At 40.5% G+C, this 13,499-nt stretch overlaps 1 protein-coding gene across 1 annotated transcript in view; it reads right to left on the bottom strand.

The window, feature by feature from the left end:
* Positions 1 to 13,499, bottom strand: part of GALNT1 (polypeptide N-acetylgalactosaminyltransferase 1) — a 184,580-nt gene that overhangs the window by 27,395 nt on the left and 143,686 nt on the right. Inside the window, exon 10 of the mRNA XM_045005628.1 lies at positions 1,784 to 1,923. Coding sequence (XP_044861563.1) covers positions 1,784 to 1,923 — 140 coding nt within the window. The remainder of the gene's footprint in view (positions 1 to 1,783; positions 1,924 to 13,499) is intronic.

Here is a 13,499-nt window from a genome sequence, read left to right as displayed (position 1 = left end):
ACTAAAGAACAACCAACAACTACTTTTACAACTATTTAAAACTATAAACGAGTGCTACACTATAAGTTAGGGAAGTGGAGTTCAGCTAAGCCGCGCTCCACAGTTCCAACGACCGTCACAGACGGTAAGAAGGAACTGAGAGGGTGCTGGGTCAGCTGGGGTATATATCTGGCACCGTAAAGGCGACACTCCAGAGGGCGCTTCAGCCGACCCACCGAGTGTTGCTAGGGTAAAAATCTTCCAAGGATTGTGTACACGGCACATGCACACCTAATTGGAATTGATATGCGTAAGCACTCGAAGAAGAATTGTCAGACCACAGGCACCACGGTGGCTTCCGGGTGTGGGTGGAGGGTCCCCCACTGGACTCAATGCTCTAGGTGGGGTCGATGGTGCCAACACTGGCCTGTGCAAGGATGAGTGGCCTGGTGCAGGTCTCTCTGCTTGCCTCTCTTGGTGTGCTGCTTCTTATGCTTGGTGAGCACCCTCTTGGTGTGCTGCTTCTTATGCTTCTTCCTTGGCACCGGAGACTGTGAATGGTGCCAGGTGAAACTTCACATCAATGGAGTGACTAGGCTCTAAGACTCGTCTGAGGGAGGCATCCATGAAGACAGCCTTCAGCTTAATGTGTCTGTACTTTTTAGTGCCGGGCTGGAAGTCCTGGCAGATCTAGCACTTGTCCTTCATGTGAGTTTCCCCCTGACACTTCAAGTAGCTGGAGTGTGGGTCACTCACTGGCATAGGTTTGCCACCGGAGGCACAAGGCTTGAAGCCCAAGGCCCTTGGGGCGAATAAGTCCCTCAACGATAAGAACTATTTACACCACTATATACACTAACACTAATTATAAGAACTGTATACACTAAACTATGATAACCACAAATGAAGAAGAGTCCAAAACTGGGAAAAAAGCCCTGACATAGCAAGAATGGTCGTTCCAGCAACTGTCACAGGCAGAAAGAAGGAACTGAGAGGGTGTGAGACTGGTGGCGTCCCTTATACCGACGCATAAGTACCTGTCTCCAGAGGACGTTAGAGCCGGCCCAACAGATACCACTGAGGCAAAAATCTCCAGCAACAGTGTACGCAGTGTGCACATATCTAACATGGAATGGACATGAGAAAGCACTCAAAGAACTTCTTTTTTCATGTTTTGTTATTTGTAATCCCTTGATGTTTTCTGTCTAATGCAACTACAGGCTTGTCTACTCTGTACACGAGTGCACACCAGGGTGGAATGGGCACCATTGTGTCATGCCACTGTCTGTGTGGATCCTGATGGCACGCACTAAACGTTTTAGTGTGTGCGCGACATAAGGATCCACACAGACAGTATGACACACTGGGGTGCACCAGAATTTACATCTCAGCTGGTGCACACTAGTGTGCCATGTAGACAAGCCCTAAGCTCCTTGTTAGTTTTAACTGTTTGTAAAGCACCATGCACATATCAATGAAACTGAATAAATAAAATATGCACTAGTGTCTAAAAGATTGTCTACAAAGCTCTTCCATGCTAATTTAGTACTGCTGTAAATAGGGACAAGAAATCCCAACCTTTGACATTGTGGGTCAACCACTTGGTAATACTTTACCAAACTATTCAAGTAAAATATACGATCTTACAGATGAAAGACATGGAACTGTGAGTTACTGCACTTTGGTGCTGGAGACACTGACTTCAGCTTTACTATTCAAATGAGATCTCAACAATTGGATGTTATGGTGTGATATCCCTTACAAAAAGGAAAATTAAAAGTATGTAATTAAAAATAATCCTTACCTCCCCCAAAGAGAAATAATGGCGTGGAATTTGGGAATCGGGATACACGTTCTCCAGGTACCAAGAGAAAGGCTTGCATTGCAGTTTATGTCTTAGCCCAAGGCGTGACGATATGTCTCCATAATCTACCTTAGTAACTCCTGTAGAGAAAAATGCTTTATTTCATACAGTGTTTGCTAGTGAATTTTAAACTGTTGAATTTTAATAGGATAACGCAAATGTGATCAATACATGTTACATGCTTCAAATATACTTTGTCCGTAACAAGCCAGCTAAATACATCTCTATGGCAAAGGCAAACAGGAATTATTTTTTTTTAATATAGTGAACTTTTTAAAAAAAATTCTTGTTCACCTGGAGGAAAAAAGTCACACAGTAGACACTAGTGCTTGTACCTTTTTTCCTAAACACAGGAAAGGCTAAGCCACTGAATCTGTATGACATATGACAATTCCTTATTGGTATCTGATGGAACAATTTACATACAAATCACTGACTCAGCTAACAGGGAAGAAAAAGATGAAACCTTTAATCATTATCACCATAACTTGCAGGATAATTCTTACATAATATACATCTGGGTCTTTCTATGTTGAAGGCAAAATTGCACTTTTAATGAAGCTCTGTTGGCCAGGCTATAAATTTGGGACCACATATGTTCTCCAACCATAGTATAACTCTCACTTGTGTCTATGGGAGGTCTGCACAAAGAACTAGGGTAGAATATGGACTTTATATAACTAACCTTTTAGTTATTATTTGTTCAGTACCTTATTGTTGCATTCATGATCATTAGATAGGAAGTCTGCTAATATTTAGGACTGCCATTATTTCTACCCTGTTTCTTACCCCTCTTTCCCTCCCTCCCCCATTTCCTGGTCTATGAATCTCTTTCTTTCTCAGATACTTCCCTTCCTTCAGAAACCTTCTCACATGTGCACTTGAATCTCAGTCCTTCCCATCCCATTTGCTAAAATGATCAGCAATTAGATAGTTAATGCTGACATTTAAAATATCACAATTAGGCACTAAAGTTAATACCTCAATGAGATTAACGGGAACAGAGGATTTTGCAACTCTCAGAAACTGCAACAGTTTACACTCAAACTGTTCATAGTTTCACTCTTATCCTCAACAGCATACAGGCTAGAAATGTACTTTTTAAAAAACAAATGTACATTTTGATTTCTACACAAACTAAATATGCCATATGGACCATATAAATACATCAAGTAGACCAGGTCTGGCCTACAGACTGGGAGTCTGACCATTTTTTTATGGAGACCGTATTTTCATATAAAAAAGAAAATGTAGTTTTTTGTAATCCATGTTCTTTAAAGATAATTATAATGGAAGAATCACCACCACTGGCATTCCTGTTCTTGTGTGACTGAGTTTCAATATTCCAAAGCTAGCATACTGTGTCATTAAACTAACTCACCATAAAGAGCTGCATAGCTACCCACTTATAGCAGTGAGTGATATCGTAGCTGAATAAAGATTCACAAAAGTTTAAACGTGAAAAAATATTCCCCAACTTGAGAGGGGGCAGAGGAGTATAGCTATATGTTCTGAGAACAAGAAATACGGATCAATAATTTTCTCCCCTACAAAAGATTACTAAGAGTTTGTGCTCACCCAAAATGTACAGAAGGGTTGTACCAAGATGGGAGTAAAGATGTGGGGACAAATATTTGTGGTAAGCTTGCCTTGTAGTGAATTCCCAAATTATGGGCGCGAAGATATAGCATGAAAAATCATCATCCTTGGAGAAAAAGAATTTGGAATAAAACCTGGTGTATTATCAGTACTTGCTTTTTCTCAGTTTGCTGGGATGGAATGAAGACACTATCACACCCCACCAGCATAAAACTCCAAAATACTTGCAAGGAACCAAAAGGAGCCTTTTCCAAGCAACTTCAATATTTTTTCATAAATCAAGGTGAAAAAATAAAAGGAAAGGCTTCCTTGATGAACAAGTATGACATAAAACATAGCTGAAGTATGGAGTTCTTCACCTTTCAGTTGGAAAAAAGTAGCTGATGGATGAAGCACTTATTTGTCATTATGCCTCAAGACAAAGGAATGAGTCTCTTGTAACTTTAGAGTATTCTACATTCATTCATGCACAGAATCGGTTATATTGACCTTTGGAAAAATGCTATTACAACTCTGTCACATTACTAAATGACAATAAGAATTCAAGTCATAACCATGAAGAAAATTTTTTAAAAAAATCACATTCAATGGTGTACAATTGTGATATTTGTCCAAGTGGTTTTAAATACCCACCACCTGATTCAGAGAAAGAAATGTCCCTTCTTCCTTCAAACATGCAACAGTCTGATCAACACTGAAGAAACCCACTCTGGAGATTTCAGGCATAGCCAACTATCACCCAGTGTCAAACCTGTAATTCCTGAGTAAGCTCATACAGAAGCTAACCAAAGGCAGACTACACACTCATCTAACAGAGGCCAACATCCTAAACACTGCACAATCAGGATCTAGGTCAAAACATGGGAAAAAATGGTTACTAACCTGTGCTGTCACTGCTGTTCTTTCAGATGTTACACATGTCCATTCCACTTCAGGTGTGTGCACCCCCAGTGTTGGATATTTTTCCCTTAGTGGTACCCATCGGGGCATTATATCTGCATCCTCCGCTGCCTTGTGGTACCACAGTAATCTCGGCACATTGGTATAAAGGGCAGAATCATCCCAGACCCACCAGACAGACACTGATAATGAGGATGGGTCATGGAATGGGCTTGAAGCCTCCTTTTGCCTTTGGAATCAGGAAGTAGCGTGAACAGAAACCCTACTCTCACTGAAGAGAGGTAGCCTCTTCTATAGTTCCCAAATGGAGAAGAGACTGTACTTCTTGGAAGAGGACAGAGGAAGTTGGATAACCTATTGGAAAAAATAGGGGATGGAGAAACTGGTATGTCCTTGACAAGGCAAGCAAACAGACTGGGATTTCCAGTCCATCTTGAATACCCCCTCCCCCCCAAAGAAGAAAACTGAGGACACAATGGTCTTCTCCTGGGGCTTTTTCCTCATTTGCTAGAGTGGTCAGGTTGCCTTGGTGGGAAAGACAGACATCTCGGCAGAGACTGATGGAGGAATTGCTTTGTTTAAGAGAAAGGAGCATAAATTCCCAATGATTTTAATATGGTCTTCAAATCTTTGAGACTGTGGAGCATCTCATCCATCTTGTACAAGAGTGTAGAACCACTGAAATGGAGGATCTTGGATCATCTGCTGGAACTCTATTGTGGGAGACCAGCGGACTGACATCATAAACATCTGCACACAAGACACTGCAGATGCCATGACTGTGGATGTTGAATCTGCCCCATTTAAGGATATTCGCAGAGAGGTCCAAGCCATCAGGCTGCCTTCATCTAATACTGCCCGGAATTCCTGTCTGGCATCCTCTGCCAACTTGTCTGAGAACTTTAGCATATTGGCCCACAGTGAGAAGTTGTATCCCGCCAATAAGGTTTGTTGATTAGTGATATGAATTGTACACCAAATGTGGGATAAATTTTTCCTACCAAAATGATCTAATTTATTTGAGTCTTTGTCCTTTTAGGTAGAAGAGGGTTCACTCTGACCTGCTCTTTCATTCACTGCCAAGACAATTAAGGAACCTGGCAAAGGATGAGTATAAAAACATTATAAGCTTTGAGAAGGGACATGGTACCGTGTCTCGGTTCTCTTAGCTCTTGAAGGCAGAGAGGATATTTGCCATGATGATTTCATAGACAAGAACGGCCATATTGGGTTAGACCAAAGGTCCATCCAGCCCAGTATCCTGTCTACCAACAGTGGCCAATGCCAGGTGCCCAAGAGGGAGTGAACCTAACAGGTAATGATCAAGTGATCTCTCTCCTGCCATCCATCTCCACCCTCTGACAAACATGCTAGGGACACAATTCCTTACCTATCCTGGCTAATAGCCATTAATGGTCTTATGTTCTTGTGTTAGATGTCTTGCATACCCCCAGGGGTACACGATACAGTTTGGGAACCCCTGTGCTAGGAGATCTGAAAGGCTGAGGAATTGAGGAGGACCTGGAAGTGGGAGGCATGTCCCACATGTTTCAGTAAGGTCATGGGTATGGCACAGGACCCCAGCCACAACTACTCCAATGGTCCCCGTCTCTAGAAATCTGGAGGGTACTGTTAATGGCATTCCCTTGATGAAGGCAAAGGACATGGTCATTGTCTATCCCACGAGCAAGAGGCATAATACTGTACCTCAGACCCAGAGTTGCCTGATCATGGTGGTGTTGTATCAAGGTCCGAGAGTATTCTGGACACATGAGCAGCAGGGACAGCATGATGGGTTCAACCCTGGACTGCACCAGTCAAGAAATCACTGGATGCGCAGAAGATCTAGTGCCCCACGGTACCAAGGGCTGATCATGACTCTGATGTAAATAAGTAGCCAGGGCTTGAGATTCCACTGGAACCCAGCTGGCTTGTCTCATAGGCCATTGAAGAGTCCAGCACAGAAATATTTCTGGTGCTGTTGTTGCACCAAAATAGCTGGCACCATATTGGGTGTCTCAACGGCCCAGCTGCCAGAGTTGACAACCTCTAATAAGAAAAACCTATACTAATACTAATGAATATCACTAATTACCTATTAAAAATACCACTAATTAACTGAAAAAAGATAAATTCCTTGAAAAGGGAGAATCTTGCAGAAGCAAGTCAGTGTTCCCCAGCTACTTATCATGAGCCCTAAGAAGCAACTGAGGGCTCCTCCCTTCATGCCATCATGCAGCAGTGGAAGGTGCATGCGCAGCTCCGACAGGTACTGCTAAGGGAAAAATCTCCGACTCTGGTGCAGTGGGTGCACACACACCTGAAGTGGAATGGACATGTGCAATCACCTGAAGAATGGAAATTGCTTTAGTGGCATTGGATGATCTCCTCCTGTCAATGAATAGAGGACAAATATCCATTCTCACCTTCCTAGACCTCTGTGCAGCATTTGATATTAGTGACCATGAGACATCACTGTCTCACCTAAGAGGTGGCCAGAGTCCAGAGCAATGAGCTAAAATGGTATAAGTCCTTCTAGGAGGGATAAACCTTAAGAATAGTGGTGGAGGTTGCAATTTCCCATCATCAGTCTCCTCATTTGCAGGGTTTCAAAAGGATCAATTTTCTCACTCCAGTATTTTTCCAACATCTACATGGAACCACTAGGTGAGCTGGTTAGACAACATGGACTCAAATGCCAGCAATATGCAGATGGCACACAGCTCTACCTATCCTTCACCATATAACTACCACACTACCACCACCAACACGGTCCAGTGCTTGCATGAAATCAGCTCACAGATGAAGTATACCTGTCTGAGTCTGAGCAAAACAGAGTTGATACTGGTGGAATAGAGGAAAATATTTTGAGGAGCTTGCAGCCATGTTGCAGTCTCCTTGGACTGCATGTTCATATCCACAACTGGTCAATTCAGTCTGTAGTCTAGGACAGTGGTTCTCAAATTTTTGTACTGGTGACCCCTTTCACATAGCAAGCCTCTGATTGCGACCCCCAGCCTCCTTATAAATTAAAAACACTTTTTATATATTTAACACCATTATAAAATGCTGGATGCAAAGAAGAGTTTGGGGTGGAGGCTGACAGCTCGTGACCCCCCAATGTAATAACCTTGCAACCCCCTGAGCGGTCCTGACCCCCAGTTTGAGAACCCCTGGTCTAGGAGTACTGTTGGATTAATTTCACTGAAACTGAGCGCTCACACCACTATAGCCACAAGTTAGCTTCAGCAACTGGGAAACTGCAACTAGTTCAAAACTCTGCTGCATTTCCCCAGCAACACAGGCTATTGTGACCACACAATATATGTCCTTCACTTTCTACAGTGGCTTCCCATAGTATTTGGATCAAGTTTAAGGTCTCAAAGCATTCTATGACCTAGGCTCAGTACCTAAAAGACCTTTTAAAGCTCCAAGATAGAGCTCCTCTGGCACCGTGAAACTCAACAATAAGAGTAAAGAACGTCTGTTCAGGACACACAACCTTTTTCAGAGGCAGTCAGACTGTGGAATGAACTCCCTCAGGAAAGAAGAACTATCACAAACCTCATCACTTTCTGCTCAAAGTGCAAGGCACATTTCTTTGACCTTGCCTTCCCTAATATAAACACATTGCAACAGAAAGATTTAACCAAAAAACACCTACCAAAACAAGACACTCCACATACTTCTGCCTCTGGGGATAGGATGAGAACACAATACGTGACTAATATGTAATCACATTGCTTAAAGCACTATTACAATGTGCTCAGATACTTCAATGAGGACTGTGGTATAAAAACCCAAAAACCTATGCAGAATAGAATGCCAGTGTTCACAAAGAAAGTTCCAACAAGCTGTGGGCTCAACCATACTCAGCTAAAGGCTGTGCATTGTAAACGCCTGATTTAGCTTTTTTTTTTTAGCTGAAAAAGACAAAAATCCAAACAGACAAAAATAAGGGCAATTATGTTAAAACCTATAGGGGGACAAAAGAAAAAATATATAGGAAAGCTGCAAAAATACTCAATACTACATCAAAATAATCCATAATAAAATAATCCATAATTATAAATTAATCTTCAAATTCTCATAATGTGAACAAACCAAAGTGCCTATAGTCTGTATGTGACTAAAGGAGAGAAAGTCATCAAGCAACCATTAGACACTCAGGTAAACTAAAAGGTAAATGGTACAGTATGTACAGTGTTTTCCCTCAAGACTGCGCACATATGAGTTTGGAGAGAGATTTCTGTTAGTGACACCAGGGACACGTTATTTGTTGATGGTTTTCAATTGGGAAATGCATTCTGGGTGTTTGAGGAGGACAATGATAAGCAGTGACCTTTTAAATCCATTTCAATTTATCAATATATTTGCATACTTGAAATTAACCATGACTTGGAATAGTAGTAGAAAAACTAACTAAAATAGGATGAATCACTGAACATACATTTTAATTGTGTTAGACAACATTTATAGGTACAAATTGCTGCACTTATCACAATGTTTCACTGTGTTCCTTTGTCCCATTTTAAATGTTGTTTCCATTTTGTTTCTTTCTTCTTACAGAGGAAATTTGCACAATACCTCAAGCTAGGAAAATACCCATTTCCAAAGCAAATAATTCTCCATAAATAATACAGAAGACTGTCTTTTGTAATCTTTTGCAAACTCCTTTCAATCCATCTATGAATCACGTCATATGAAGCAGGTGCCTTACGTTTATGTTGTGACCCAGATTGTTTTAAACAGAGCCTGTTTTTTAATTCTCATTTGGCAAAGAGCAAGTAGAGGTTTGGCATGCTTAAAAATTCAGACTATTTTACATAAAAATGTCCAAAGAATCACCAAACATAATTTGGCTGAAATTTATTTGCAATTTATCTCTAGCTTTTTTTGTTACTTTTTCTGTATAGGCCGCCCCTCCCCAGCCCACCGAAATTGGCAACACTTCAATAACGACAATAGAGGGCAGTAAACAAATCATTATTAATTTGGAAACAATGTTTGATTAGAACAATCCTAGTGTAGAACACACTAAGGTAAGCCTTTTTTGCTTAATTTGCTCTATGGGGGAAAAAATACTGGGGGAACAAATGACCAGGTTGATTTACAAGTATTAGTCTTAAAAGTCTAACTTGAAATTCAGCTCTGTTTAGGCTTGTATTATGCTATCTTTCAGCAATTTCTAATTTAAAATTTAATGCACGTTTAATTAGTAATTTGTCAACAAAACACCATTTTCAAATTTTAATACCACCACTTCCAAAAAAAGGTCCTGACACATAAAACTCTTTTTTTGGGTTAAATCTCTCTAATATAATTTCTATTTATAAAGGAGATTTTTTTTCTCCTAAAAAAAAGTTGTTTTTCAAACAACTAATTTTAGACAAGAGCACAGGGTGTAGTATAGGCAATCAGATGCAATAAACAACACTGTAAACTTCCAGAACTACTTCCTCCCACCATGAAGCTTGTCTAGAAAAGTGAGACCATGAGAAATTTGGTCTACCATGTTTAAGTCCTTACTCATTGCTCTATGAATATGAAACTTAAGAAACTGTGTGTAATTAACATGAAAACAAACATTTCAATGAATTTGCATAACAACTATCACATATATTGCTATAAGGCGGGTGATATCTTTTTTTTTTTGGACTAACTTCTCTTGGTGAAACAGAAGCTTTCAAGCTTACACAGAGCTCTTCTTCAGGTTGATACACTCAACAGAAATACTGTCAGGGCTGGCTCCAGGGTTTTTGCCGCCTTTTCTTCTTCGGCGGTAATTCGGTGGCAGGTCCTTCCCTCCGAGAGGGACCAAGGGACCTGTCGCTGAAGAGCCAGACGTGCCGCCCCTTCCCCTTGGCCGCCCCAAGCACCTGCTTGCTGAGCTGGTGCCTGGAGCCGGCCCTGAATACTGTATTCAGCAACTGGAGACTACATTAAACAGGCAATAGATGAGAAACTAAAAAACCATCAGTGGCTTTACTTGTCTTTTCCTGGATGCTGAACTGCACTAGGAAACAGGCCACTGATTATAGCAGAAGAGCATACAAAAAGCTTAAGAAATCACATGTAACTATAGTGTGTATAATATTTTTTATACTGATCCTTATTTAGAATAGGAAATGCTTTCCTAAAACTAAATGATCAGAGGCCATGGAAAATGTATCACCTGATTTCCTCTCTGGGTCTAATCTCTCCCTCTATTCTACTAATATGCTGTACATCATCAGGCAGTCCAGACTTGCGACCAGGGCTCTCAGGGAATGCTAGATGAGTACTTTCTAAGCTGTAGAAATACCCACATATTAACTAATAATTTCCTCTTACCCAAAGTGCATTGGGTCAAGTAACAGATTTTCTGTTCTGACTCTTGACCTCTGCCCAGTCCATCACTAATGACATAAAACAAGACGTAAGGAGAATAGTGTGGAGGGACAGTAAAGACAGGAATCAGAAGTCAGATAAAGGATTTCCCTCTCAGGAACCACCAAATGAAATACCTTCTGCTAAATAAAGCATCTATGGAGAAGAACAGACCAAGCTCTGTAATGCTCAATGAAAGTCTTGAAAGGACCATACTGCAGGCCTACTGATTTCTTTTGAGATACATGGTGATCTTTCAGCCCAAGAAGTTGCCATTAGAGACTTTGATTCCCTCTCAGACTTGTACACCTGATGTGATATATGCATTGTTAACATTTTATCTATCTAGCTACTGATGCCATGAACATCCTGATTCAAAGGCATCTTTGGTGGAAAGGCATATTTGTTTTTTTATGGAATCAGTGAATTAAAAAAATTATCTTCATTGCTCTACAGACACAGATTGTGCTGTAACATTTTCTTTTGGTTCTTTAAATTTGGGCAGAAGGAGAAGACAGTGCCCTGTAAGATATGGAAGAGTGTGTTTTCCTGAGTTATAAAAGATTCAAAAGGTGCAGATTATTCTGTCATCATGAAATATGCAGTATAAGACTTGTGTCTGCAAAGAGGTCTCTCAAATACTCTTCACTATGGTAAAGGCACAAGGAAATGGGTTTTTATTGAGAGTAGATATAAAGACAAGGTGATTTTTGCTTCAAATGGATGAGAAGTCAAGAATAAAAAAGCTCAGCATAAGTGCCACGATTGAAAAATGCTTCTGATGGTTAATTTGACCAAATAAGCTGCTTTGAAGAAACTGCACACCAAAAAAAAAAATCAGATTTAGAAAAATGTACAGTGATAGAGTGAAGAAATGGCACACAGATCAAAAGCCATGTCAAATTATTCATACAAAAACGACCAGGATAATGGGACTTGTGTTTTCTGGGATTGATCTTTTTATGTGTGTACCAACAGAAGGACCTCATCAAGATTTTGAACAGGCTGGAGGATGGGCCAATTTATTCTAACAACATTCTTATTACTACAGCTGAATATCCAAATTTTGGCTAGGATTTTCACTTGGAAATTAAGGTGGCTTGGATTTGTGTGACTCAGACACCCATGAGAAAGTAGATCTGGTCTGTAAATGTGAGTGATAGCCTTTGTGCTAGTTCTATCAGGACTTCAGTAGTGACTAGCAAAATCCTTCTGGCGTGTTTGGAGCTATCAGAATTACTGTTCCTTCTTAGCGTTCACTATTCTTGATTACTTTTCCCAGAACTGGAAGAAAGAAAAAAGTGTGCAGTAGTTTGCTGGGTGAGCAACGTAGTAGAGCAATACTATTTTCTGGAGCTCTGGGTTGATCTCCCTTGTGAAGAATTTTCTGGCTTTCCTGTCCTGGCTGGATGTGAACAGATCCAGGCAGAAGTGTCTAATGATGTTGAGATGATTTGAATTTTTTTCCTGTTCAGAGTCCATTCTTAGTTGTTTGCAGTTTGGTGGCTCAGCTACTCCACTCTCTGGTTTATGGGCCCTTTTGATAAACATCCCTTGAGTTTCGGTACATTTCCTCCAGAATAAAATCTGCAGAGCTTCTGCATTTAGTGAGTTATTTTTTCTACCTTGCTGGATTACGTAAGCGACTGGTAATGGAAGGTAATGCATAGTACTAGTCTTTTAAACTAGCAGATTAATGCATTTTGTAACTTCTAACATAGCCCATCTTTTCCATGGGTAATGTGTTGGTCCAGATGAGATTCTCACCCTGAGAGACTGGCATCCTTGTATGCACCTAGAGGTCAGAATTCAGAGTGTACATATTGGTAAATTGAATATGTCCTATTTTGGGATATTTTATGAATAAGTGGACCTTTGCGACTGAAGGCTGCAGAAGATTGCTTAAAACAAGGAAGCAAATTTTGGATACCTGAAGCTTTCCAAAACCCCTTCATCCCAACAACTAATCCTTCCCTCACTCCTTGTGATCTCCACAATACTACCTCCCTAATCCTAATCTCTTATCATAACCTCCAATAGGTCTCCTCTAGCTGGCATTCCTATTCTCTTTACTTTAGAAAAGGCTCCTACTGGCTTCCCTTTCTGTACTCACCATGCTCACATTTTTTATTAGTTCTCCAGTCTCTGCTGGGCCTTCAAGTCAACTCCCCAATTTAAATACTGCGAAAACTAATAATTGTCCATTACCATTACAGATGAACTACTTACTCCCAGATGAGTAAACTGCAAATTGAGAGTTAACTGCATGACTATGAGAACAGCTTGAATACTCAATTCTATTGTCCTCCTACTAGCCCTTAGACAGAAAATCACAGAAAAACAGGGACTGGATAGTGGGGCTGAGAGGAACAGATAATGGGGAACTAATTAAAGCTGATTTTATGGCCGACTGGTGCTCTTCTGGGAGCCAAGTCTGCTTCTCCCCAGGAATCCTCACCCTCAACCTTGTTGCTGATTTCTTGTGGGCCAGATCTTAAGCATCAGCGGAAGAGCTGCTACATACAGAGAAAGAAAGCAGAAAAGTTGAGGGGAATTAAGGTAAGAGAGAGTAAGGAATTCATTAAGAAACACGAGAAAAAGTTAAAATGTACAAAAAAAATTAAAAGTGGGCTGATAATTTAGCATTAACTTCATTTAACAAAAGAAGGTCATTGACTAAAAGCATACCAGTCTACTTTATTAAAAAGAAGTATTTCATTACAAGCAAACTGATCAAGTTTTTCCCAAGAAGAAGAAAATAGAAACTACTTTTACAAATAAAGCACCA

The sequence above is a fragment of the Mauremys mutica genome, chromosome 2 (assembly GCF_020497125.1).
Source record: "Mauremys mutica isolate MM-2020 ecotype Southern chromosome 2, ASM2049712v1, whole genome shotgun sequence".
In the NCBI taxonomy this organism is placed as follows: domain Eukaryota; kingdom Metazoa; phylum Chordata; order Testudines; family Geoemydidae; genus Mauremys; species Mauremys mutica.
The sequence above is the reverse complement of the archived record's forward strand: the minus strand, read 5'-3'. Positions and strand labels throughout refer to the sequence as shown.